General features: G+C 51.6%; 2 protein-coding genes across 3 annotated transcripts; one reads left to right on the plus strand and one right to left on the minus strand.

Moving 5' to 3' along the window:
• Window positions 1-34: 34 nt before the first annotated feature.
• Window positions 35-15203, plus strand: Slc15a3 (solute carrier family 15 member 3). Its single transcript, XM_021198378.2, has 8 exons — window positions 35-1074; window positions 5786-6069; window positions 10403-10550; window positions 11544-11651; window positions 12165-12333; window positions 13141-13299; window positions 14471-14626; window positions 14918-15203. The coding sequence occupies exons 1-8, from the start codon at window positions 517-519 to the stop codon at window positions 15070-15072; spliced, it is 1737 nt and encodes a 578-aa protein (XP_021054037.1). The 5' UTR covers window positions 35-516; the 3' UTR covers window positions 15073-15203.
• On the minus strand, window positions 15117-27292 carry Tmem132a (transmembrane protein 132A). Of its 2 annotated transcripts, none has more exons than XM_021198365.1 (11): window positions 27060-27283; window positions 24330-24544; window positions 23836-24054; window positions 22664-22995; window positions 21351-21500; window positions 20848-21043; window positions 20606-20749; window positions 18898-19100; window positions 17424-17697; window positions 16852-17043; window positions 15117-16439 (listed from the first exon to the last, which is right to left on the minus strand). In XM_021198365.1, the coding sequence occupies exons 1-11, from the start codon at window positions 27145-27147 to the stop codon at window positions 15396-15398; spliced, it is 3057 nt and encodes a 1018-aa protein (XP_021054024.1). In that variant the 5' UTR covers window positions 27148-27283; the 3' UTR covers window positions 15117-15395. The 2 variants fall into 2 exon arrangements, with proteins under 2 accessions (XP_021054024.1, XP_021054015.1); XM_021198356.2 differs by having other exon boundaries at window positions 15121-16439; window positions 20848-21046; window positions 27060-27292.
• Between the last annotated feature and the right edge of the window lie 608 nt (window positions 27293-27900).

Genomic DNA, 27900 nt, shown 5'->3' on the forward strand with positions numbered 1-27900 from the left:
AGTGAGAAGGGGAAGCCCAGAGTTTCTTAAGAAGCAGAAAAAGGGACAGAGGCTAAGCTGTGAGGAAGAGCAAGAGGGGACTAGGGGAGGAAGAGAAGCAGTCAGGCAAAGAGGAGTGTGTAGAGGAGGTGGCAGGGCCAGGAGTGACACTGAGGCCCAGGTGTCATAAGAGAAGGGGACAACAATTGAGAACAGGCAGTTAACCGGGGAGACTAGGAGGAAAGGGGGGCTGGGAGGATAAGGAAGTGGAGCAAGCAGGATGATGGGGTGGGGTTGGGGGGTAGACTAGGCCAGAGCAGAGGAAGGAGAGGAGACGACTTGATAGAAGCTCAGGGGAGATGAACAAGAAGAACTGGGGAGGGGAAGGAGAGAGTGGAGATAGAAACTAGGTAGCAAGGAGTGGGACCTAAGGGAAAAAGAGAGAGACAAGGGGTGAGAGGAGAGGGCAATCCGGGTTAGGCGGAAAGAGGGGAGGACAGAGGAAAGAGTCTGGGTCACGGAGACAGGAAGCCCAGGATGTCTGTGCCTCGCGCGGAAGAGCAGCCAAGCAGGTCCGGAGAGCGGCAACCGCTGGTGGCCCGAGGCCCGCGGGGACCCCGACGTTGGCGACGGACAGCAGCTGCAGCGGTGCTGCTCGTGGAGATGCTGGAACGCGCTGCCTTCTTTGGTGTCACCTCCAACCTCGTGCTCTACCTCAACAGCTTGAACTTCAATTGGGACGGCCAACAGGCGTCGCGGGCCACACTCCTCTTCCTAGGCGCCTCCTACCTGCTGGCTCCAGTGGGAGGCTGGCTGGCCGATGTGTACCTGGGCCGCTTCCTCGCTATCTCGCTCAGCCTGCTACTCTACCTGGCAGCCTCTGGCTTGTTGCTCACCACCATCACCAATGATGGCCGCAGATCCTTCTGTGGAGAGATGCCCGAGTTGCCACTGGAACCTGCCTGCCCATCCGCAAGCTGCCAAGGCTCCTGGTCCAGTCCTTACTGCGCGACCACCCTCTACTTGGTGTTGCTGCTCCTGGCCCTGGCTGCCAGCTCCGTCAGGAGCAACCTCACCTCCTTCGGGGCTGACCAGGTGAGTGGTCAGAGGCATTGTGCCATGGAGGCCAAGGGGATCTGGAAATCCTGAGATGGAGGCTCTAGCCTCCAGAGGGACTTCAGACAAAGCACTTCCCCTCTCTACATCAGTTTCCTTATATGAAAACAGATGGGCTGCTTGCTCTAGAAAGAGTCATGTAGGACCTCAGGAGGATTAGCCACAGGTCCCATGGCCCTCTGAGCCATGCCCCATGCCCCAGGCCTATTGCCTTTTATTTTTTAAGACAGAGTCCCAATATTCCAGGCTGGCCTCCAACTCGATTTGTGCCTGTGGAGAGCTATGAACTCCTGAACCTCCTGCCTCTACTTCCCAAACGCTGGTGTGCTAGCTACCATGTCTGCCCCAGTGATGTGTGTGAGTGTGTGTCTGTCTTTCTTGTTTTAGCATAAGGTCACACCTCTGTAACCCAGATCGGTCTAGAATTCATTAAGGAGCCCAGGTTGGCCTCGAATTCATGGCTATCCCCCTGACTCAGACTCCTAGGTGCTAGGATTTCAAATGCGAGCCACCATGCCTAGTTCCTTTCCATGTTTTAACGTGGTCTTCTTAACTATCTCCCAGGTGGGTAGTGTCGTAGCCCCTCAACTTATCTCAGCTGACAGAGAGCAGGTCCCGAGGGATGGTGAAGCAGCTGGGTCTCAGGTCCCAGCTTGAGCCCTGTCTGAGTGTGTCACTGGGACTTGGGTGCTGGGTGCTGATGCAGGGGCCAGCCAGCCTTTTCTCACCCAGAAACACCAGAGGCAGTGGGTAAACGGCTGACAAAGTCTCGCCAGCATGACTCCGTTTTTGGTAGCTGTGCACAAATGGGATTGTTGGTAATAAACACACTAGGAAGGGATATTATTAAAACAACCACACACAGTGTGAATAATCACAGGTGGAATGCAGAAACACAAATAGACAGCCATTGGAAAGATGAGGCGTCCATAGAAGGGGGGACAGGTGACAGTGGCAGTGTATTCAGACTACTGGGCGCATTGTACTTCTGTCTAATTCACTTTGCCTTCCTCAAAAGCACTCACAAGGCAGACAGTTTTAAATGAGTTGTCTTCTATCTGGCATCCACAATCCAGCACCCCCTACTGTGACCAGAGTCCTTACTAAGGATTTCCCATTCTTTTTAATAGCACTTATTGTATTTGCTTATGTGTGTTTGTGTCTTTGCAAGTAATTATATGTGCACATATATGAGCAGGTGCATAGGAGAGTGCCACAGAAGGTGCCAGGTCCCTTGGAGCTTGAGTTACAGACATTTGTGAACAACCTGAGACCAGTAGATTCCTAATACTCACTGGAAGGAATGTTCCTTTTTCCATTAGCTTTTACTTTGAGTAATATCCCACCTACTTACCCAGTCCCAGCTGCCCTGAAACCCTGGCGTAGACAGGGGTGGCCGACTATAAACAGGGGCTAGTAGGCAAGTACCCTACTCTATAAAACTAAATACGAAGAAAAATGTGTTGATATTGGATGCACTACCTGGGAGAGCAGGCTGGGAAGTAGCTGTCATGCTGCCTACAGTACAGGGTAATGATGTGTGAGTCTCCATTTGGTTAGAATGAGTCTCTTTGTGGGCATTCCAGGCATGTGATTTTTTGGGCCCCATGAAGAAAGACAGCTCGGGTGGGGAATGCACAGTTCTGGGAGGTTAGCACGAGCTGCTATTTATAGAACTTTCTGTTGGGTAATATTAACTATGCAAATGAGAGTTATGCAAATCTAGGTAGTTCCTCCTATTGATCAAAATTCAGCCCTGGTAGAGTTACAGGGCATGTCTGCCACTAGCAGTTGGGATTCCTGGACCACGATTGTGAATATTTTCTAAAGGACACCATCTCTCTTTTCTGGCCTCTCGTCAGTGGCCTTCCCACCATACTCCCAGGGCCTCAGCCACTGAGCAGCTCTTCTTCCTTCTGGTGGAAGAGTTGGTTGCCCAGACAACAGATCACTGAGCCTTTGTAACATCCATGGTTTTACTCAGTAAGTCATCTCTTGAGCTCAGTTATTGTTATTTTTAACAAAAATCACTATGTATAAGATAAATATTTATTTCTGTGTTGGCAACCATCACAACAAATTCATTGTGCTGAAATTCTTGAACCTCAGCCTGTGAGAGGCCTCAAACCAGACTCTGGGTTGAAGGGCTCCTTCCCCTTCCCGCATCCCTGTAATCTTTGCTGTCTTTGTATCTCGCCCCCAAGGACAATGTAGAGCCACCGGACTGCCCTGAGGCAGTGTAGACTTCATTGGATTTGAGTTCTTTAGAGATGGCTCTACTTAGTGGAGAGACGGGTGGGACCACAGGATTGGGTGTAGCTGAGCACCCCACAGGCTGCTGTAGCATTCAGGAGATTAAGTAGTCAGTCTAGGGACGTGGGGAGTCTGGCACCATCTGGAAAAGAGCCATGCCTAGGAGCTGCAAGTTCAGTGCACTTGCTGACTTCAGGAAGGGCCATCCATCATTCTCCACAAGGTATTCGCTTGCTCTAGGAGGCCTTATTTATATCCTGCATGGGCTGCCTGGCCTTTCCCTTCCACCTACACTTGTCATGTGTACTTTCTTCCAATTATTAATAAATGGAAGTAGCTGTTCATAATGGGGTGTGTTCAACTCTCTGCTTGAAGGTCCAGGCAAGGATTCTTGGCAAGCTGATATGGCCGTGCCCCTCCTTCATTCTCCAAGGGTACCTCATGGAATCCCCAAGGCACTGCAATTTTAAGCACATCTGTATAACTTTACATTTAGATAAGGAGAAAAACATTTATGTCTTCCTCAGCATAACAGCTGCAAGGAAAGCATGGGAGAATCCTCTTAGTAAGTGGAAATATGTATTCCATGCTTGGAAAGGGTGGAAGGATAGGGAAAGATTCTAAGATTTGGTGGTTATTGGAATATGGCTGTTAGCCAGATCTGGTATGGCAGGCCTGTAATCCTGGCCACTTGGGAGGTTTGGGAAGGAGGATGGTAAATTCTCCACTAGTGAGTTCAAGAGCAGTCTCTACTACTTAGTGAAAATGTGTTTCAAAATAAAAGTCAAAGAGGGCTGGGGGTATATCTCAGTGGTAGAGCACATGTGTAGCATGCCTGAGCCCCTAAACTGGACCTTCAGCATGGAAACTAGAGGGTAAAGGGGTAAGACTACATGGTACAAAAACATGAGGACCCGAGGCGGGATCCTAGAAGCCCTGTAAAAAGCACAGTGTCACATTGACACATGCCTGTCATCCCAGTGCACACTCATACATAGATAAACCTCAGCACATGTATGCATATGCACACATGCATAACCTCAACATACTTGAGAACACACGTTCTCTCTCTCTCTCTCTCTCTCTCTCTCTCTCTCTCTCTCTCTCTCTCTCTCTCTCTCGATTCATTTGATTCATTTAAAAAGTGACCCTCAAGCACAAGGCCCTGGGTTCAGTCCTCAGCTCTGGAAAAAAGAAAGAAGTGACCCTCAGTTCTTATGACTTTTTATAAATGCAGGAGCCTGGGCCTTACTTCTGAGCTATTGAATCAAAATCTAGGGGTCTTGGTCTGGGAATGCAACCAGTGCGCTAGCCAGAGACAGCAGGCCAGAGTGGGAGAATCTACTGTAGATTGACCTAAATCCTGGGGTGAGATCTGACCTTGCTAAGGGGTCTGTGAAACATATTTTTTCTTAAGGTCAGAGCCTAGTTAGAAGCACGGCCACCCACCTGCTCTGTTTGAACATGGATAGAAGGGAGGGAGGGACATCAGAGGGGCAAACTTCCACGCCATACTCAGGTTGCAACTCAAGCTGCAGACGAAATTCTTAATCAGTCTCAGTCTAGTCTTTCAGTAGCCAGCATAGGTCACATTTAATAGTGTGGAACGAACTGAGACTTTCGTGACTTCTTGCTGATCATGAAAGTAATACACAGTGTGGGTTGTTCAAAGACAAAGGAATAAATCAACCAGACGTGAACAGAATGGCTTTGAAGACAGTTGTATGTCCTCGTTGGTGACAAAAAACAAAACAAAACAAAACAAAACAATGTGTGTCATGAACATATAAAAACAGTGGGGTGAAAGTGTTTCAGTTGTTAACTGGCACTCAGGAGAAGGGTATATTCATGGATGGGAGAGACTGCTCAGCAATTAGCATGCTCACTGTGCAAGGATGAAGACCAGAGTCTGAATTCCCAGAACCCACACAAACTATCAAGTGGACTTGGTGGCCCACCTGTAATTTCAGCCTTGAAAAGCAGAGATAGGATCCCCAGAACAACCTGGCTAAGGAGACTAGCAATATTGGTGAACTCTGGGTTTGATTGAGAGACCCTACCTCACTGAATAGGTGAACTAGCAAATTGAGGATGATTCCTGATAACAAGCCTCAGACCTCCATGTGCATGAGCACCCTCAGGACATGTGTACCTATGTATGTGTACCTATATACAAGCAAACATGTGTGAACACATATGTATACCACATACATGGAAAAGTATGTTCATTTTTCACTTAATGGATAATATATATTTAATGGACTATACACACACATATGTATATATGTGCAGAGAGAGAGAGAGAGAGAGAGAGAGAGAGAGAGATCAGAGACTAGCAATGCACTTACTTGCTGACCCCAGAAGCATCCCTGTGGGATGTATGTGTGCAGAGGACCCACTGGATCCTCCCTCACTCTCATCCCTGGCTGAATGGCAGGTGATGGATCTTGGGCGCGATGCCACCCGCCGCTTCTTCAACTGGTTCTATTGGAGCATCAACCTGGGTGCCATATTGTCCCTGCTGGTAGTGGCCTTCATCGAGCAGAACATCAGCTTCCTATGGGGCTACAGCATCATCGTGGGCCTCGTGGGCCTGGCATTCTTCATTTTTCTCTTTGCCACACCCGTCTTCATCACCAAACCCCCAACAGGCAGCCAAGTGTCGTCTATGCTGAAGCTTGCATTCCAAAACTGCTGTCCCTGCCGGAGGCCCTCTTCCAGGTAACAATGGGCAAAAGTGGCTGCCAAGCACCACCCGGTGGGGGCGGGGGCAAGTCCAACTTGTTTCTGGTTCAGCTTCGGGGCTGGCTCTGAATGAGAAGCTGCTCTACAGTGGGTAGGAGCCACTATGACTGAGGAGGGTGGTTAAACGGGAAATGATGGGGGTGCCGGTGCTGATGTTGGTGGTGATTCCTTAACTAGAAATCATAAGGACAGGGCTGTGGGGACAGCCCAACCAGTGAAGTGCTTGCTTTCCAAGTGCTCTGAGGACCTGGGTTCCAACCCCAAGACTGCCCCCCATCGCCCATGCTTGCCATGGTGGCACAAACCTACAGTCTCAGCACTGGGGAGCTATAGACCGCTGAGTCGCTAGGACCTGCTGCACATGCATCTTAGCCTATTTCCTGAGCTGCAGGCCAAGAGAGCATCTCGAAGAAGTCTGACAGTGTCCCTGAAAACAAGACCCAAGCTTCCAACGCCATTCACTCTCTGGCCTCTCCATGCACATGCACACATTTGCACACACACACACACACACACACACACACACACACACAATGGCTTCAGAGATGCCTTAATTTATAAAGTGTTCACTGCATAAGCATGAGGAGCTGAATTTAGAACCCATGTGAAAAGCAAGGCATGCTCACATACAGGCTTGTAATCCCAGCACTGGGGAGTGGAGGGAGTGGAGACAGAGAATCACTGGTTTTCTGGTCAAGAGCCCAGCCCAGGTTCAGTGAAAGACCCCATCTCAATCCGGTGTCCTCTGGTCTCCATGCGTACATGTGCTTCTCTCTCTCTCTCTCTCTCTCTCTCTCTCTCTCTCTCTCTCTCTCTCTCACACACACACACACACACACCCCTTCCCTCCTACCCTCCCACTCTCTCCTTCTGTCACACACAACCTTTAAAACATATTAATAGGTGAGAAGGAATTAAGAAAGATACCCAGTGTCACCTCTAGCCTACACAGGAAAGTGCACACATAATGTAATTTCATCCTGTTGCTGTGACAAACACCATGATCAGAAGTAACTTAGAGAAACTGGGCAGTGATGGTGTACAGGTCCTTAATCCCAGCACTAAGGAGGCAGAGACAGGTGGATCTCTGTGAGTTAGAGGCCAGTCTGGTCTACAGAACGAGTTTCGGGGCGGCCAAGGCTACATACACAAAGAAATCCTGTTTGGAGTAACAAAAGGGGGCGAGCAACTTAGAGGAGGAAAAGGTTTATTTCAGCTTACAGGTTATAGCCCATCTCTCAAGAAAGTCAGGGCAGGAATGTGAAGCAGAAACCATGAAGGACTACTCCTCTCTCGCTTGCCCTGGTTCATGCGGGCTTTTTCTATACAACCCAGGACCACCTGCTCAGGGAATGGTGCCCACCACAATGGGCTGGGACCTCCTACATCAATTAAAAATCAAAACAACTTCCCATAGACATTCCCACAGGCCAATCTTATCTGGGTAACCTCTCAGTTGAGACTCTCTTCTCAGGTGACTCTAAGCTGTGTGACAAAGTTGACAGTTAAAGTTAGCTAAAACACCTGTGTTCATGTACTGAACAACAACACACATGCACATACACACCCATATACACACACCCATATACACACAAACACATACACACACACAAACACATATACACACAAACACATATACACACAAACACATATACACACATACACAAACATATATGCACATTCTGATACACACATACACAAACAGATACACACACAAATACAGACACACATATACACACATACACAAATACATACATACATACACACACACTTGCATACTCAAACATTAAGTAAATAAAGTTTTTAAAGACTGGATGGAAAAGACAGAAGTTGACTACCAAGCATGTCCATGGACACTTCTCTCAGGTGTGAGCTCCTGAGGGAGGAGCCATGCCAATTGCTTTCTGAATATTCTATTTCACTTGATAACAGGGCTGTTTATTTTAGAGTAACTAGATAACTGTGGCTCTACCTTTGACCTTTGCTCTTTGCCCTTTATCCTGAGAACACCCAAATTTTTTCTTATCCAAGAACCTTGTGTCATCCTTTGAGATTCAGGAAAGGATAACATCTCTCCAAAGATTCAGATCATATCTCAGGAATCTTCCCTGTGGCCACCATGTTATCTGCCTGTCCTGGCAGTGTTGATTTTTACTGCCAGTCCCATCCACACATCACCACGGCTGCCAAGACCATCAGTGTCCTCTGGCTTCCTTTTTTCTTCCTTAAAATTGTGCATGCCTGTGTGTGTGTGTGTGTGTGTGTGTGTGTGTGTGTGTGTGTGTGTGTGTGTGTGCATGTTTATGTGTGTGTGTGCACACATTTGCTACAACATGCATCTGGAGATCATATTTGTGGGAACTGGTTCTCTCATACCATATGGATCCCAGGGACCAAACTCAGGTGGTGAGACTTGGTGGCAAGAGCCTTAACCTATTGAGCCATCTTGTTGTACCTCCAATCTCTTTTTTAAACTAGCTTACAAAGTAACAGGTTTCCTTCTGGCATTTTGATACATCCTAAGTTTTTGTTAACCCTTCCCTCTTCATCTCTCTGCCCCACTCCTCACTCTACCCTTCTGCCCCCTATCCTCCCTTCTCGCTTTCTATCACATGCATTCTATCACCTTCCTAGACCTCCCTTAAGCCTCTTTTGTTCTCCTTTTCTGGCCCCCTTTCTGGTTTCCTAGCATCTAAACACACTCACACACACACATATATACACGTGCAGCAGTAGTTAGCAGCTGGGTCCACACATGACAGAGACCATACAGCATTTGTCTTTCTGAGCCTGGGTTATCTCTCACTAGGATACTTTCTACTTCCACCCATTTCCCTCAGATTTCATAATTTCATTGTTCTTTGCAGTTGAATAAAATTCTGTTATGCACAGTTGACTACTTAGGACAAGCAGATCTGTCTCTAATTCCTGGCTGGACCCAGTCCCAGCTGGGGTCTGTGGGATCTAGAGCAGAAGGAGGATGCTCCAGCCTTCCCCAGCCTGTTTGTTGCTGGAGGGCCGTCAGTGGAGCGCAGGTGCCAAGGAGTCTGGTGGTTTTAATTAGCTCTTACTGCTTCACAAGCCCACCGCAACTAACTGACTCAAGTACCAGCGTTTCATCCTTTCTCAACTGCTGTGGGTAACTAGGATTAGTGGGGCATGTCTTCTGCTGTTTTTGACGTCACCGGGTCATTTGGGAGCTTCAAAGGACTGGATTCTAGAACATTCTCACATGGTGGGAATAGATGGTGAAGTCAGAGCTCAGCTGGGACTGCTGGTGAGAACCTCAGTTTCCCCTCCGTATGGCCTCCTCTGTTGCTTGCACTTCTTTGGCGACGGTGTCTGGGAGCATTCTAAGAAGGAGGAATGTTCCAGACCTTAGGAGGCAGAAGAAGCTGTGGGTCTTCTTAAGGCTCACAGAGGCTTACACTTGCAAAGAATGGCATGATCCAAGTGTCACAAAGCTAGCTTGGGTTTGGCAAGAGAAACCGATCACAGTGCTGGTAAGGAACAGCACAGAATGCTGGGAGGGAAGGGGGTGATGGCAGCTGTCCCCGAGGAAGACCAGCTGGACATTTTCCCTTTAGCATCTCAGAGGACAGCTCAGGTCTTTCAGATGAGAAAGATTCAGAAACCCTGAGGGCAAGGGGCAACGGTTAGAGTGGTGGTCAGTCTCCTGGTAATGGTTCTTCCATCTCTGCCTCTCTGCTCTCTACCTCATTGTTAAGTCCACTGAGGATAGGCTTGGGGTCAGCAGCAAGGGAACTGGGGCACATCAAACCTGTGGCAGACTCTGAGTCAGGTGTGTGCTGGGACTTTCGTGGTTCTTGTGGTAAAGGGATGCCATGGGGGGGAGGAGAGAGGGAGAGAGAGAGAGAGAGGCCCTGAAGACTGTTTTCCTCTGACCCTGGTCTTACCATTCTGATCCAAACACTGTGTATAGCTTGAGAGAAGTGTAAGTCTGTGGCTGCCCATGATAGCTTGGGTGGCATCGGTCACCTTACTAGTGGGGGTGTTAGTAAGGGCAGTGGAGCTGCTGCTAGTGCTGTTAACAGTGTAGTGGAAGAAAGGAGTGGCTGAGATTCAGGGGATCTGGAAGTTGGTCCTCTCCATCCACTTTGTGGGCCCTGGGGATTAAACTCGGATTAAAGGCAAGTGCCTTTACCAGCTGAGCCATCTCACTGCCCTCCCTACCCCCATCCTCCTCCCTCGTGCTGGGAGGAGAATGGTGGAGGGAGAAACAGTGACTTTGGTCGTAGAGAGAATCGAGTTGTGACTGTCTCTTTTTTTTCTCCCTGTTGCCTTAAAGGAACTCTGAAGGTGCCCACCTGTTGCCTGACCAGAGGGCTAACCAGCCTGGACCTTCTCCACAAGAAGATATGGCAAACTTCCAGGTGCTGGTGAAGATCCTGCCTGTGATGGTGACCCTTGTGCCTTATTGGATGGTGTATTTCCAGGTAGTCACCTCTGCGTTCTGATCAGGGGCCTGGCACCCCAACCCTTCATGGGCTGTCTTAAAAGCCATAGCATTACTTCCCCAGGATAATGGTGTGTGTGTGTGTGTGTGTGTGTGTGTGTGTGTGCACGTGCACATGCGTGCAGGCATGTGCATGTGTGTACATAGACTTCATGCACATTTGAGTGTATATATGTACATACATCATATATGTGTGCATGTGCTTTCACGTGTGAAATCAGGGCAGCAACCTAATCCACTCCTAATCCCCAAGTAACAAGGCCATTGCCACCTACACACTCTTCATTGTAGAGAGCCTAAGATCCCTATCATAGGTTGCTAGTCTAGGGTAGCACAGACTGTCCCACATGATACAGGGACATGGGCAAGATGTCCATAATAGCTGTCAGGACACTGACATCCTTCTGCAGTAGTGGACAAGTGGCTGCTGACCCAAGGGACCCCAGAGCACCCCCTGTATGGTCCCCTGCCAGGAGTCTCCTGGAACCCCAGCACTCCAGGGCAGCTAGGCTGGCAATGTCTGGTAGAGCGAGAGTTGAGGGCACCAAACCTGCTCCTTCCAGCAACTGTTTCCAAAGTCCTGTGGCAGATCAGTAGCTCTCCACTGGCTGTGTCAACCTTCAGCACTCAGCTTGTCTTCCTTGTTGGACAATTCCCAGTGGAGGCAGCCACGTTCCCCATTTCAGTAAACACTTGCCCATACCCACCCTGTGTGAGACCTGGAGACTAACAGGAAGAGCCCGTGAGTGACTGCAGCTAGGTCTGGGATCATCCGTGGGCATTGCCTAAGAACATCAGATGTCCCCATGCCGGAGGCTGCCTCTCTATGAGAAGTAGGCTGGAGGTGCCTTTCCCTGATATGGGGAAGGACCGGCTGCCCGGGGCTGTGGCTAAGGAATGTCTATCCTGAAGCATCCCGGAGCCAGAGGTTCAGTGACCAGCTCCACCCCAACCTGTCTCCATCTCTCCACAGATGCAGTCCACCTATGTCCTACAGGGTCTCCACCTCCATATCCCCAACATCTTCCGGACCAACCCTAACATCTCTTTGTTGCTGAGATCGGACAGCAGTAACTACAGGGTAAGAGAGTAAGCGCATGGCCAGCCCTAGCCAGGCCAGGGCTGTGAGAATCTACATCCTGTATGAATAGGAGGAAATGAAGCTGACTGCACCCCACCCAACCCCAGCCCTCAGTGAGGCAGCATGCTTAGGACACAAGAAAAGCACCTGCAGGGTGTGGGGGGATGTGTGCAACACCAAGTGCCCCCCCCCAGCAAGATCAGCTGCCCACAGAACTCAGGCCAGGTGTCTCCCAACGCCATTGCTCACCGTCCATTTTGCACCCCCAATTCACTGCCTTTTCTATTTCCCCGAGACCCTTTCCATGTTGTGCTCAGGATGTAAAGTTGTGTCCAGGAAGAACTTCTTTGCCTTCCTTGATATAATCCTGTCCCCCTAGTCAACACAACTGAGAAGTTTCATGGGTGTTGGTGTTAGAACAGGACCACTAGCCCTCGGTTACCTGAAGATATTGTCCAGCTCAGAGCTCTTTCTGCTCAGCTAGCCTGCCTATCCTGGCCCTCTTCCCCCCAGATCCCAGAAGCCTGGCTCCTACTGGCCAATGTTGCAGTGATCCTGATTCTGGTCCCTGTCAAGGATCACTTGATTGATCCTCTGCTACTGCGGTGCAAGCTGCTGCCCACATCTCTGCAGAAGATGGCCCTGGGCATGTTCTTTGGGTTCACCTCCATCATTGTGGCAGGTTCGTGATGCATCATGTTCATTCAGACCTTGAGAGGTCCTGCCTTCGAGACACATAGTATAAGAGAGTGAAAGTCACTGGATGGTGCACACTGGTAAGCCCTCAGCACTCAGAAGGACCAGGATTTCAAGACCAACCTGGGCTACCTGAGACTAAAAACAAAGACAAAAATTAAAATGCTAAGTGAACACTACCTTGTTGATCACAGGCAACACAAATGGGATTCTTTTATGCCTCTGCTCTTTAAAATATTTTGTCTTATGCCATCCTCCGGCATTCTATCCCCAGGGACTTTAGTGCCTCTTGGGTAAGGGGATGGAGTCTCCACAAGGTTAGATGACTTGACCAGGGTTGCACAACAAGCCAATGGAAGGGCCAGAATTGGAATTCAAATCCAATCTGATTGTGATTCGTTCACCAGGGCAAAGGTGTCTCCCAAGCACTGAAGGGGAGAAGACGATGAAATCTAGATTGGAAACACGGCCATGATATCTAGCCTTGCCCTAGAGAAGCCATGTGATCTTATGGAAAGCAGCCCAGCTTGAAAACCAGATGTACTGGGACTAAGATTCAGCCCTAACTGATAACCACCCGTGTGATTCTGGGCGGATTGCTCAACCTAAGTTTCACTTTCTTCATTTGCAAAGAATGTCATAACAGACTGGATTAATGAAAACTCCTAGGAAATACAAGACCTAGCTGAGCTTCCTAGCAACCAAGGTGGCAGGGTGGGGTGTTGGAACCCAAGCTCTAAACTGCCTGGGGTGGTCTGACTGTTCTCTTGCTCCCCACCCCACAACCCCTTAGGAGTCCTGGAGAAAGAACGCTTACAGTACATTGCTGCCAACCAGACAATGCCTCAACTGATTGGGAAGGACTTATACTATGCAGCGCCCCTGTCTGTCTGGTGGCAGATCCCCCAGTACCTGCTCATCGGGGTCAGTGAGATTTTTGCCAGCATCCCAGGTACACTGGATTCCCTCCCCAGCTCTTACACTGATTCTGGGCTCTGCTTAGGTGTTACCTCCAGACCAGGAGGAAACCATGGGCACAGCACTGTGGCTTCTGTATGGAAGAGAGCAGTGATTTTGAATGAGGTCTGCATCTGTTCCAGTGAGGTTTGAGGAACTTTCAGGCTTGAGCCAGCACTACAGCAGACCCTGTGGGGTTGGAGGTTAAAAGGCACTTTCCATAGATTCCCACATGCTGGGGCCTTCTGCCTTTGCCTCTTTCCTCAATAATCCCCTGACTTGGAGGCTTCTCCCTTCGGGAAGTCAGGACTATGTCTTTGTGTGTGTGTGTGTGTGTGTGTGTGTGTGTGTGTGTGTGTGTGTGTGTGTGTGCGTGTGTGCGTGTGTGTATGTATGTCTGTGTGTGTGTACACGAACTCCTAATCCTGTTCTAACCTGGTCAGGCAGCCAGGACTGTAAGCAGTGGGTAGGCTCTTCCACTAGGCCCTGATGGAAATTCTACGTTTTGATGATAAAACTGTGATCTTACACATTGCAAGCAAAAAAGCACAACCAGTGCCAGCCTGGGGACTGTAGAGTGTGGCAGGGTTGTGGGTAAGGCAGGGAGAGACAAGAAGGGTTTCTGGAAAAGCTGAAGTCAGCAAGCGTGGGAAGGATCTTAATGCAATGATAACTGCATGGGCCAGGAGCATGGTGTGGAGGGAGGGGGATGGCACTGGAGAGGAAAGCGTTGGGAACTGAGTCACAATGAGTTCAGTGGCTGAGCCTGGATGGTGATGCGTCCAGCCATGTGTGGGTGATGAGGTCAGGGTCCAGGAAAGATGGGGCAGAAAGGGAGGCCTCCGTTTGGAACCTGTTTTAGAGGCTGAATGGAAATGATTTTGGTGGTGGTGTGGAAGGAAGGTGGGCACAGACGGCGAGGGAGAAGCTGAAGAAGCTGCTGGCTCCGCTGTAACCCCCATCACTGGGGGACCCAGGAGGAAGGGAACTAGTCAGAGCTCTGGGTCGTGTTTATGGAATCCAGGGCGAGTGCTTCATCAGGTGTTGGTGAGCAGGGCAGATAATGAAAGGGAATCGGAGAGAGGCTTGGAAGAGTGGGGTTCCCCACACGTGGACCCATCTCTGCTTGCCCTGAAGTTCAAGTCCCTTCCCTGTCTCTCCCACAGGTCTGGAGTTCGCTTACTCAGAAGCCCCACGCTCCATGCAGGGTGCAATCATGGGCATTTTCTTCTGCCTTTCCGGGGTAGGCTCACTGCTAGGCTCTGGCTTGGTGGCCCTACTGTCCTTTCCTGGGGGCTGGATGTACTGTCCCAAGGACTTCGGTAAGTGAGAGGGGACCCTCTCCAGAGAAGACAGGATTGGAGGGAGGCTTAGGGATGGAAAGAACAGCCATGCTTTAGCCTCAGTGGCCCTCTGAGGCACCTTCTTGCTTCTTGATGTTTGCTTCAAGTCTTCGAATAGAGGAATGGGAGACGCACCAAGAAACACTTGGGGAGTTAAGATACGAGAGGGCTCTCTCCCCAGCATTCTTAGGCCACACCAGTTGGAGTGTGGCTGTAGCTACTAACCCATCGTGCCTCTCCCCACCCACATGCCAGCCCTCCCATCCCCAGGGAACATCAACAACTGTCAGATGGACCGTTACTTCTTCCTGCTGGCCGGCATTCAGGCTGTCACAGCAGTCCTGTTTCTCTGGATTGCTAGTCGCTACGAGAGGACTCGCCAGGACCCAGCCTCCCAGAGCTCGTCCAGCAGGGTCAGGGGCTAATGGTCTCCACCTACCCTGACAGAGAGTGTCACAGAAGTATCAGCTATGCCCATTCTTTTCTCATTTATTCTGTATCCAACAGTAGAATGAAGTGGTTCCCATAAATAAGGGGCATGCGCCCTCCCTCTTGACCATAGTCCATGACAAGGGGTGGGGGTGAAAGGGGCCTGGGATGGGGTCCCCGAGGGGACCCAGCAGGGGACTCAGATCAACAAGCACCAGAGGATAAGCATGAGGGTCAGGCAAGACGTATAGCCAGAGATCCCATTGGTCCCAGTGCCTGAGCTGGTGGGCCAAGCTGCCCCTGGCAGGTCAGGGAGTAGTCAGGAGCTGCCCCGGATCCTCTCCATGTAGTTTCGAAGCTCCTCTGGGTCCTTCAGCCCCATGTCCTCGCACACCCAGCGGATGTCCTCCTCACCTGCCACCAGGATGGACTGTACAGCGGGGGCCCCTACAGGCTCCTCAGGCAGCTGGGCTGGGGGTGCTGGTGCAAATGTCACAAACTCGACTCGCTTCCGACGTCCCCCGGCTTCTTTGCGGGCCAGGGTGCTCGAGGAGCCAGCAGGGCTCTCTGAAGCACCGGGGGCCACGGTTGAGGCATCCCCTCCTGCCCCACTTTCACAGGGGCAGCCCCCCTCCCCCTTGGGTGGACCCGAGGAAGAGCATCGGTCCAGCTGCCGACTCAGTTCCTCCTGATTGGTGCCCAGCCAGACCCAGTTATGCGGCTGAGGGGAGGCAGGGTCTGTAGCGCTGTCTGGAGGCTCTTTGCGCTGGTAACGCAACACAAAGACCACACCATTGACTAGGAAGATGAGGATGGCCAAACAGAAGATGCCCAGCAGAGCATACATCCCCAGCTCTAGGTCGGTGACACGCTGAGGGGCAGGCACCATCTCTTCCTCATCTTCCTCCTCTTCTTTGGCCTCATTTTCTTCCTTCCCAGCTTCTTCCTCTGCCCGCTCAAACTTGCCCCTAATACCCACATGGCCCCCCATATCACCTGCTACCTGCCGCTTTCCCTCCACCGTGGCTTCTGTGAACGGTGGGGTCCGGGCAGGGCTGGATGGGAGAGCAGGAGCTGGTGTGGGCAAAGGGGGCAGCCCCAGCCAGGCAGTGCCTGAGGCCAGGGGTACACGATGGCGGCCCCGGCGGCAGGGTTCGGGTGGGTGCAGAGCCACGTGTAGGGGCAGCCCTTCGGCACCCACGCCACTCACCACCACACCAAGCTGGGCTCCCTGCTCTTCGGCTGGCAGAACAGCACTGGGCTCCTCAGCTGAGACCGACAGCCCCAGGTCATTGCGGTCGTAGAGCTCGGCTGGGGCCAAAGTGTGGTCAGAGAAGGACAGCCACAGGGAGAGGGCCACCTCCTGCAGGGCACACGGACACAAGCAGAGACACGCGAGGGCACGCACGCATGCACACACAGAACACTCCCACAGTGACAGGCCACACGGAAGAAAGAGCACGGAGGAAAGAGAGACACAGGCGAATGGACAAAACACAGGGAGAGAGGGGACGCGTGTCAATCACCTGTCTGCCACTCAGCCCAGGGGTCTGAGTCCTCAGGAACACCTAATGAACCTCCCAACGCCATACTCCAGCCAGCCACTGCTTCATCACTTCCAGCCAGAGAACTCACTACCTCACAGGGAAGTAGTCCTTATTTGGAAAACCCCAGAGCAAGCGGTCCACATACCAGGACCCACTTCCTCCCATCCTCCTCCTCCATCACCCCCCATCTATGGCAGTTGACCATGCTCTCTCACCCCCGGCCATCACCTGCTTTGGGGCTGGAAGAGCTGACTGGGCCCAGCATGTGGCTGTGACCTCTCCAGGGTGGGACATGCCCCGGCTCAGGGACAGTGAGATGCCCATCACCGGCTGCACTTGCAGATCCAGCACTGAGACTTTGTCGTCTGTCACAGCCAGTGCCTGCTCCCCCAGGATGGTGTCAGACAGCGGGGAACGAACCTAAGAGTGGGAAACGACTGAAAGGGAGCGGGAGGGTCTCCCCTAAACACGGTCTCCCCTAAAGGACCCTGTTTTGGCATCACCATCTCTACACTCTAACACATAAAGACTCCAATCCACACCAGAGGACTGTCCTTTTTCCAGAGGCCTAGTCCTCACATACCTATACTATACTCTAGCCCTTCATACCTATAGCATTTCCTACAGTGATCTCCGTTCTCATTTAGTCCCCTATGCCTCCGACTACCCACCTATTCTCCCCGGCCACAGTAAGCCCCTTCTGCAGCCTTCACACCTAACCATGAACAGTCTGGGGGACACCAGTACCCTGGGGGAAGGGGACAAAGTCTTGCTCTTTGCCGTCCCCTGTGGCGGCTCACCTCGATAGAGGTGACTCCGGGCTCCCGTCCCACTAGGATGCGGCCACCTTCCAAGGAGGCTATGCGAGGATCTTGCACATGGGCATGGGCTGCCACGAGGTGACTCACATCCAGCAACCAGTCAGGACCGAGTAGGTGGGTGAGGCGACGGCCACCGTCCAGCGGGTGAGCCGCAAAGGGCACCAAGAAGCGCACACCAGCTCTCTGGTACTGCAGCCTGCAGCCACGGGAGCGCCGCTCGACCTCCTCAGCGGCAGCCTCAGGCTCCAGCTGCCTGCGGGGAGGGGCGTCAGTGAGGGCCCCGCCCACTGGAGACCACGCCTTCCCCAGACTCCAAACTCGGGCAGGCCCTGCCCAGCCACAGAGAGATTCTAGATGGAAGAAGCTTAATGCCCTTGCTCCAGCCTCAGCTTGCACAAATGATAAAATAGCAAAAATAACAAGACTGGTTTATGCCTCCTGCTCTTTAAACTCCGTCCTGAATACTCTCCTTTCTAGGTACTGAGTCTTTCTGCTCAGGTCAGTGATGCCTGGCCCCCAGTCCAGACTGATGAAAATGTGCCAGTCTATTCAGTTGGCCGCTGCTGTTTCTGTATACCTCTGGAGTGGGACGGCGACAAGGCAGTGGGGTAACAACTCAGTTCCTACAGGGCCTTACATTCCTTACAGGTACACCTCATCCTTGCTCTCGGGTTCTGGTGAGCCTCCTCACTACCCAGTGTAATTGATTTCTATGGAGCTTGGAGCCATTCAAGGCTCTGAATAGTGAACATTCTCGGGGATGGAATGTAGAACTGAAGAAAGATGGACAGAAAACCAAGCAAAAAGATTTCGTATGTGTTACAGCAGACTGGGAAGCAGGGAGAGGGGGAGTACGGAGGTTGCCAGTTTACACTACAGTGGCCAGGGTTCTGATAGTCAAAGGTAGGGTGATAATTAATATTGTCAACTTGACAAAAATCTAGAATCATCTAGGAGACAAATCTCTGGGCATGATAGCAAGGTAGCTTTTTAATCAGGGTGACGGAGGTGGGAAGATGCACCCTAACTATGGGCGGTACCATCTCATCAGCTGGGGTCCCACTACTGAATAAGAAGTTCAAACTGGGATGAGCACCAGCATCCCATCATCCATCCATCCATCTATCCATCTCCCTGCTTCCTGACTTGGATGCAATGTGGCCTATCCAGCTGTCTAAACTCCTGCCACTATGACTGGCCCACCACAATGGGCTGTACTTTGAACTGTGAGCCAAAATGAACCCCATGTTTCTTAAATTTCTCTTGTCAACTATTTTGTCATGGTGACACGGAAAGTAATTAATACAGGTTGGACGGGCAGAAGGCATTGCAAGTAGCGAGCAGAGTTTCAGACCCCAGCCCAGGTCCATGGAAGTGTCCGCTGTGTACCTTTAGTCCCAGAAGGAATTCACTAAGCCCTATGTCCTATGGGCTCCTGCAGGTCTGCGCTCACCCTTCTGCTGAGCCTGGAACCCTCCAGCCTCGGATCTGCTCCAGAGTGGTGTCAGTCAGCTCAATGCGCAAGGGCAGGAGTGGGGCCCACACAGTCAGCTTCAGTGAGGCCCGAAGTCGGCGCCACCAGAAGTCCACCCTCACCCCCTTGGCACCCCGGCTCTCCTGGCCAGCCACAAGCACAGCATCACAGGCCTCAGATACCTATGGCAAGGCAGAGATGGACTGAGACACAAATGACAGGCACTGATACAGAATCACCTACTCCAGCCCTAAGCAGGGCTACAAAATTCAAATTCAGATCCGATATCACAAATACATGTTTTGGGGTGGTCTGGACGGGGAGACTCACTGCTCTTAGCTTAAAGTATTTTGTTGTACTAACAAAATCCACTCCAGGGGCATTACTGTAGGTTCTCCAAGGGACGAGCTGGGCCATTTGCATGCAACATACATGCTAGCAGGGTCCTCCTAGCAGGGTCTGGGTTGAACTTACAACTTTAGCTCTTCGGTGCCAATCTCAGGTGCTAGAGGCACCTAACAACCAGCTACAGCTAAGTGAGTGAAGGCAGAGGGGCTAGACAGACCCACCTATCCACCCAGAAGCCCCCAAGGTGCTGTCACTACTGCCTGGGATCTGGGTCAATGCTTCCTCACTGGGACCTCGAGACAGAGGAAGCTATCTACCCTCTTCACCTCCTCCCCCCCAGTTCACTACAACAGTGCTTATTATGATTGATTCATCATATTATAACAGCAGTAACTGCTGATACTTCAGTTCTTGCTCTCGCTGGGTACTGTCTTGGGTACTTTTAATTCTTACAGCAATGTGATAATATGTTAAAGTCGAGAGACTGGAGGCTCAGAGCAGTCAGGACACTTGCACATGACCACACAGCTAGTAACAAAGATGGGTTGTGATGATGAATACTGTCAGCTTGACAAGACCTAGACTTCCCTAGGAGACAAATCTGGAGACGTGTCTGTGAGGGAATTCCACAACTACACTCAGTGAGCACCAGGATTCATCTCTCTGCCTCCTGACTCCAGTGCAGTGTGAGCCTCCAGCTCCTTCACTCTTCTTCCTTCCCGGCCATAACGGACCATACGTACCCTAGAACTACAGAACACGCCCTTCCTTCCTTCCTTCCTTCCTTCCTAAGCTGCTTTTCCCAGGCATTTTTGTCTCAGCAGTGAGAAAAGTAACTAACACAGGTCTCCCCAAAACTTCCCCGACTCCAAAGCACATGCAGTCTTCCAACTTAGCTCCCTGGCCAGGGCCAAGATGGATGACTGGACAATAAATGTGAGAACAAGCTTAAGTCTGGGCAGTGGTGGTACAGGCCTTTAATCCCAGCACTTGGGAGGCAGAGGCAGGAGGATCTTTCTGAGTTCAAGGCCAGCTTGGTCTACAGAGTGAGTTCAGGGACAGTCAGGGCTACACAGAGAAATCCTGTCTTGAAAAATCAAAATAATAATAATAATAATAATAATAATAATAACAATAATAAGCTTAAGGCTAAGCTTTCAGTTCCCACTTTACTCTAGAGAGATGATGATTGGGACAAAACAAAAAACAAAAACAAAAAGGTTGACATCGTATCCCTGCCCGTGAGGTTTGCGGTTGAGAAGCTGTTCTCTTGGAGAGGTACTGCAGTAAGGAACAAAGTTATTTTGTTTGACTCACAGAGACAAGCACTGCCACTCACCTGCAGGACCTGTGTATTGGCTGATTCACAGCCAATGTGCTCTGTCACCTCCTCCAGGGCTCCCCCACTGTCCACAGTGACGAGCCGCACAGGGATGCGCTGGGGCACTCCAGTCAATGGGGCTGTGTTCACCAGCTCCTCAGCCTGAGGATATAAGGGGCATTTAGTTCCAGGGCTCTCACCTTCTGGGGATCCTGGGACCAGGTTTCCAGTGGGGCTGAGCACAAAGGGGAGGCTCTTACCTTGGCCAGAGGGATGAGGGCTCTGATGTCCCGCTCAGACACCAGGATCTCCCACACCATTTTGTCCTTCTCTGCTTCAGGGGCCTGACCTGGGTACTCCAGCTGCCACGTGACAGGGCGAGTGACTGCCACACCCCCACCAGTGCTATTCTCCACTGCAAAGTCCACCCACAGGAACTCGGACAGTTCAAGGGGGCTGCTGGCAGAAGAGAGATGAGCTGAGTGTTTGCCAGCTATCCCCTGCATTCATGAGCAGGCTTTACCATTATCCCCATTTGACTGTCAAGAAGGCCAAGGCACAGAGGTGATGTGAGTCCCCCAAGATCACAGTGGAAAGTGAAAGAGCCTAAGCCTGAATCTTGGCTGCAGAGCCCAACTTGGCCTCCAGGCCCCTTTGAACATCCACAAAACCACTAATCTATGTCCCCAAATGATCTGGGGTAGGAAATCCATCAGATCCCCAAGCTATTCCCCAACACTCCAGGACTAGAAGTCTTAGGCACCTAGAATCTGGCTCTGCAGGCCCAGCACGGTGACAGGTGATCAAACTGGTGTGGTGCTTTGAGCCCTTGAAGCGGTCTAACTTAGCAGTCCAGAGGGTGGGCTGGGCTGGACGGGCCGCTGTCACCTGCAGCCCTTTCTTCACCTTAATCCTGCAAAAAGGGTACAGGTTGCTGGTCAAGATGGAGACTGAGCTGCCGATTGCTTTAGGAAGGCAGATGAGGAACCAGAGATATTACCCCCATGTCTGGCCTCCCCAGTTCCAACTGGAATCTCCTTCTCTCCCTCCCAGAAGGACCCCCAACTCAAGACAGTTCACATCACACTCCTTTCTCTAACTACCCCAAAGCCACTTACAACTCTCTACTGCCCACAAGTTGAAGCCCAGGTACGGTGTTCCAGAGCCTCCAGGTCCTGGCTCAGCCTCAATAGGTGCAGTGACATCTCTTCATACATTCTGGGTTTGGGCCACACCAAGAGTCATCCCTCCCTAGCCTAGCTCACATTCATGTCCCCAGGCCTTTGCCCAGGCCATACTCATAGCCTAGTATAACTTTCTTCCTAAATACTATTTCTTGGAGATAGGAGATGATTTTTTCCCCTTACTCTGTCCAAGTCCTCAGGGTTTAGCATAGCTTCACCTGAGCACCCCACCCCCACGCTGTCTAATCTAATCCATGCTTTCTCTTCCAGTCCTTGGTACAGATGGGGGCAGGGCCTTGCAGACTTCTGTGCAACAACTCCAGTGTGGAGACACAGGACTTGTACTGAAAGATCTGTGGAGCCAGTGGATGACAAGAGACTGAGTAGGCCTGAGAGGTAGGGAGGGAGACGTGTGGGGTAGAAGTCCCACAGACCCACAAATGTAGAGAAGTTACAATACACATCCTTGTCGGCTTCACTGGGTAGGAGAGAGGATGCTTGGGAGTAGCTTCCTATAGGAAAGGATAACAGAATGGGTGTCTTTGATGGGAAGGAGTGGGCTTTGTCCAAAGCCCTCACCCTCAGCAAGAGTGGCAAGCAGGAGAAACTCAAGCCATAACCATCTTATCATCGTTTGAGCATAAACCAGCATTGGACACTACACTTCTCAGGCTCCAAGCCTCTCCTACCTCCTCTACCCCAGGACATAAAGTCCCAGGAAGGTTTTCTACTTCTGGATTGTATCCAGCACAGTATCTTGCAATTCTCTGCTTGGGACTTTTATGTAGAACTCACTGTTGGTGGAGACCCAGAGACCACAGGAAAACTAGAAACCCGCTGTCTTCCTATAAGCCCCTATTACCTCTTCCACCCACAGGGGCCTGGTACTCACCGCAGAGTAAGAAGGCTGGCAGTGAAGTTGTGTCGAAGCAGGAGGGTGGCAGTGAAGAGCTGGCCAGGCCTCATTGGCACATCAGGTGCACGCAAAGTGACTGCTTCATCCAGAGGTACCTCCTGGTACTGTGGGGGGTCCTCGGGGTGCAGCTCCACACCACCCACTGGGAGAGCCTGCTCCTTGGGTTCCTCCTCCGAGCCAAGGCCACAGCCCCCAGGGCCCTCACCTGCAGGCTCCAGCGTGTAGGCCAGTTCAGCCCTTGTGGTGGCACTTTGGGAAAACCAGTGAGAGGGGAATTCCAGTTCCACCACACAGGCACCCAGAGATGGCTGCAAACACAAAGAGAGCAAAGGCTATGGTTGGCCCTGAGAAGAGTGGGAAAGAGGCTTACTCCCATTAGCAGAAAGACCTATGGAAGACAGAACCGAGGATGTCTCCTGGGTGCCACAATAAACTAGGGACCCACCAGATCTAGGTCTCAGAGTATACTATCGGTCACTCTTCTTGAATAGACTCAGAGCAAATTGGGATAATCTTTACCACATCCCAGGACTTGCCTAGAGCTCAGAATATCAAGAGCAAGAAACAGTTCTCAGGGCTGGAGAGATGGCTCAGCAGTTAAGAGCACTGACTGCTCTTCCAGAGGTCCTGAGTTCAATTCCCAGCAGTCACATGGTGGTGCACAACCACCTGTAACGGGATCTGATGCCCTCTTCTGGTTTGTGTGAAGGAAGCTACAGTGTACTCATATAAAATAAATGAAATATTAAAAAATAACAAAGAAGAAGAAAGAAAGAAAAAAGAAAAGAAAGAAAGGAACGGTTCTTTCCAGTTTATTTGGGCCCAACTGCACAATAATGGAAATAGAACCCACAAAAGGTTCGTCACCACACACAAAGGTTAATGGCTCTGTGATAGTGACTCTGACATTTGCCTCATTTCTTTCTTCTCCAGTTTCCTATAGGTGGGAACTGGTGCCTCAGAGACATTATGTGCCCCCAAACCATGCATCATGGACTGAAATCCTCAAGGACCCTCTCCTAGGGTGATCGAGAACCAAAACAGAGCCAGGTGGCGATGCCCCTTGACTCTCAGACTGTGGTAGGGTCCTTTCCTTTCGACCCTGGCACCACACCTGCATGGTGCAGCAGCAGAAAGAACCCGCTCACCTGGAAGCGGCAGGCTTGGTGGGCAGTGCCTGCAGGGTGTGTGGCATGTAGTCGGGCACAGGGCAAGCTGCCAGGTCCTGGTGGCCAATCCTGCCCTTTGAGGTGGAAGAGGACACGGGCATAGGGTTCTGCTGGAGTCACCGCTGCTTCCACGGAAACAGCCCGCACATCCCAAGGGACAGGCCGCCGGTGGGGCTCGGTGACCCTAGGAGGGACCACCTGGAAAAGGACAAACATGCTCATCTGTAGGGTCGGGTGAAGAGGCAGATAACACCATAGCCAGGTCTGGGAAGTTGGGATTTCAGGCTTCTAATCTCAACATAGCAGGAGATTAGAGGCCTCAGTCTTTCCATGTAGAGAATGGGGAAGAGCTGTCTATGGCCACATCACCCTAATGTGCCCAATCCCTTGTTGGTACTTAGATAGAAGAATGAGAAGAGCCCCAGGACCCCATGACTCTCATTTGCCTGGGAGTCCCCGGGCCCTATCCTTACCTGCTGAGTGGCAAAAGGTGGGTAGGAGGCCCGGAGAAGTGGCTGTGCCCTGGGCCAGGGCTGCATGAGCAGAAAGGTCTCAGAGCGGGAGGCCAGGGAAGAGTTGGCAGGTGGGTAATGGCCCACCTGCTGCACACGAAAATGCTCGGGGGCATCTAGGAGTTCCAGGGCAACTGGCAGGTAGATGGGGTCCAGGGTTTCATGGTTACTGCTAACTGAAGAGGAATAAGGAAGGGAGATGTCAGATGGCTACAGAACTCGCAGAGGTTGAACTGGGCTTCATTCTCAGTGTGGGGCTGGGGAGGAGAGGGCAAAGTGGACTACAAATGTACCATCTCCCAGATGTAGAGGATTCATCCCATTTCACAGATGAGGTGACTGAGGTACTGAGAGCCTCTCAAAAGCAGTCAGAGTTGGAGAGTCAGGGACCGGAAGTAAGCTTCCCAGCTATTCCTTCTACCTTACCCAGAACTTATCTCTCTCCCCAGCAGAGCCTTTTCAACATCTCCCCTACACAGCCCTGCCTCAGATAGGGCATTTAGAGGATACAACTCCTCCTGCATTGGGAACTACTCAGTAAAAGATGGTTCCCGGTTGAGCTTTGTAGAAATGAAGACTCTTTTTTGCTGTGTCTGTGTCCTTTGATGGACATGGCTGGTCACCCCTTCCAAGTCCAATTACTGTCATGGCACACCCACATCAAATTTCCAAGTTTGATCACTACTGGGGATCAAGCCCTAGTCCTAGCTGGGGATTGGGGTTCAGCAATGAGACTTGGGGAGTGTACCAGAGATGTCTGTGCGGCAACTGGCACTCCCTAAGGGTGGGAACACGAACCCGAGGAGATGGAATATTTGCTCATAAAAATCACAAAGGTCCACTATGGTTATATCGATTTGTACTATCATCCCCAAAGAGTAACAATTTTTAAAGCACTTAACCCCACACAGATTCAATTTTACATGTAGTAAGTCTTTCAGTTCTCACACAATTCTGTGGATTAAATTCTATTACTACAAATTCCACTTAATGGACGTAGAAAATGATGTATGAGGGTTCTCCAACCTGCAGTGGACCTGAGAGGCCAGTAAGGATCTCACCACCTAGCCACCCGGCCGTCCCATCCAAGGCAACACCATCATGCCGTGTGGGCTTCACACTGTGCCCCCACCCTCCTTCAGGGTCAAGAGAACACCCTGCCTCCTCAAGGAAGCCTTCTGTGATCATTCAGCCCCTTGCTAGACACCTTGTTCCAGCTCTGCTTGCTGCTACTGCTTTTCTAAGATGGGGAACAATCCTCCCGTTTCTCCAGAGTACCTGGAGCCCCAAGTCCAGTCCATGTGCTTGGCTCTGCTGCCTCTCCTGAATTATGTCAACCCCAGGCTCTGTCTTATTCTGTAATTCCCATGACTCCCTGAAGAGGTCTGGGGGATAAGGGGAGAGATCTGACTTGATGCCCTAGCTCTACTCCACGAAAGATGGACCAGTCACCAGCATCTTGGAGCCTGGGTTTCCTTCCTCACTGGTACAAGGGGTAGGAGTGTTTCATAACCCGGTGAGCAGGGGAGGGTTTTGTAAGCTGGGTGTAGATCATACTGGAAGTGAGATTGTTAGTGAGCCAAATAACAAAGCTTTCCCTTCCATCACTGTGGAGAGGTTATTAGGACTCCCTCTGGTTCTGCAGGGTGTGGAGAAGATACCTGAAAGAAGTTCCAGAACCAGCTCTCTCAGCCCCACAGCAGAGCTGGGACGGAGGGGCTTTTCTCTAGAGTACCCCCCCCAACCCCTCCCGCGACAGTATCCCTAAGGGTAACAAGTGAGTGACTGTTGGCCCTTAGGGTGGCTTCGGTCCACCTTCTAATTCAATGCTTCCATAATTACAAGATGCTCAGTAGCCTGACTCCCACGGACTTCCATGGACTCCCATCACGGGGAATCCAGCCCTCTTGATGGGGGCAGAAGGGTAGAGACTACTTCACCATCTCCCAATTCCCATAACATCTTCCACCTTTCAGCCCCAGCTCCTGTCAGGCACGCGGTAGCTGCTGCCCCTTTCGTACTCAGTGATGGCTCGGAAAGGCAAGGCTGGGACTCTCCCAGAAGACTCCAAGATTGGAGATCTCCTTGGAACAGGGAGAGAGGGAGAGAGGGAAGGAGGGAGGGAGGGAGGGAGAGAGAGAGGAGAGAGGAGAGAGGAGAGAGGAGAGAGGAGAGAGGGAGAGGGAGAGAGAGAGAGAGAGAGAGAGAGAGAGAGAGAGAGAGCGAGAGAGAGAGAGAGAGAGAGAGAGAGAGAGAGAGAGAGCGAGAGCGAGAGAGAGAGATGAGAGAGAAGCATATCTCTCCGGCCCCAGGCAAAGAGGCTGTTTTGCATTCCTGTGACTAACCAGCGGGTTTCTGGGGGCTAGAACAGAAGGTTAGGAAGAGGTGGTGCACCGGGAAGGAGGGCGGCCGGGTTAGATGTCGGGGCTGGAAAGGGGCTCGCAGAGGAGTTGGGACCGGGCTGGTGAGGATGGGAGTGAGAAGACCTTAGGCTCAGATAGGCGCATCTAGGTGGTGCACAGAGAAGAAAGCCAAGGGGCTGTTGGTTGGGAGCCGGTTTCCCAAGGTTAGACCTCTCCAAGGCATCGCACTAGGTTTAGTTTCAGAGGCTTGGGGCTATCACTGTCGCGTGGCCTCGGCCGGGCAAGGCCAGGTTGCCCCTCCTCTCCCCTCCTCTCCCTTCCCTCTGACCTCTCACGACTTCCAGGGCGAGAGCCACCAGGAGGCAGAACCAGGCACCGTAGGGCCCCCGAGGGGCCGCAGCCTTGCGTTCAGTCATCGAGGCGCACTCCTTCCCACCAAAGGCGCGCGGCTCAGGTGGCTGCGATCTGGCCCCACATCTCCCGCGCCCGCTCCGCGCCGGCCGCCGTGGCCAGCCTGTTCCCTGCGCCGCCGGCCCGCGGCTGCAGTTCCCAGACAATGGAGCGGGAGCAGTGGGGTGGGAGGGAACGCAGGCACATGGGCTGTCCCCTTCGCCCCGCCGGGTCCTAGTGCCCTGCGGATCCCAAAACCCAGAGCGGGCCCCCGTGCCTACGGTGCTTAGGATCGGAATAAGGCAGCGTCCCTGGAGATTTAAGCAGATTGATGTTCTCTGCCAGGAGGCACAAGATGCGTTCTGGGATTCCTCGTGGAAGCTGATGATCAAGGAGAAAAACAAACAAAAACCGTTTCCTCAGCCTCATGCCCTCCCCACAGGCATCTCACCTGTGAAGGCATCTAGAATTCAGGGACATGAGAGAACAGAGCTGCTGGGGCAGAAAAGGAGAGGCCAAACCAGACCAGACCACCTTAGGCCATCGGTGGAGGCAGCTTGTCTCATGCCCAAACCTATCCCAGAAAGAGGCCCTAAGGATAAAGGGTGTAGGCTGGTCAACCCTTCTGAGGGAGTCCTGACTCCCAGTTCTGCCTAGCCTTGCCCCCAGGTAGTGTTGGGAGAGGTCCAGATCTGGCATCTCCATGGCAACTTTAAGAGGAAGAAGAAACAGAAACTTGCCCGGGCCTTACACAAAAGAGCAGAACCACCTGGAGCCAC

The sequence above is a fragment of the Mus pahari genome, chromosome 1, assembly GCF_900095145.1.
Source record: "Mus pahari chromosome 1, PAHARI_EIJ_v1.1, whole genome shotgun sequence".
NCBI classification, from domain to species: Eukaryota; Metazoa; Chordata; class Mammalia; order Rodentia; family Muridae; genus Mus; species Mus pahari.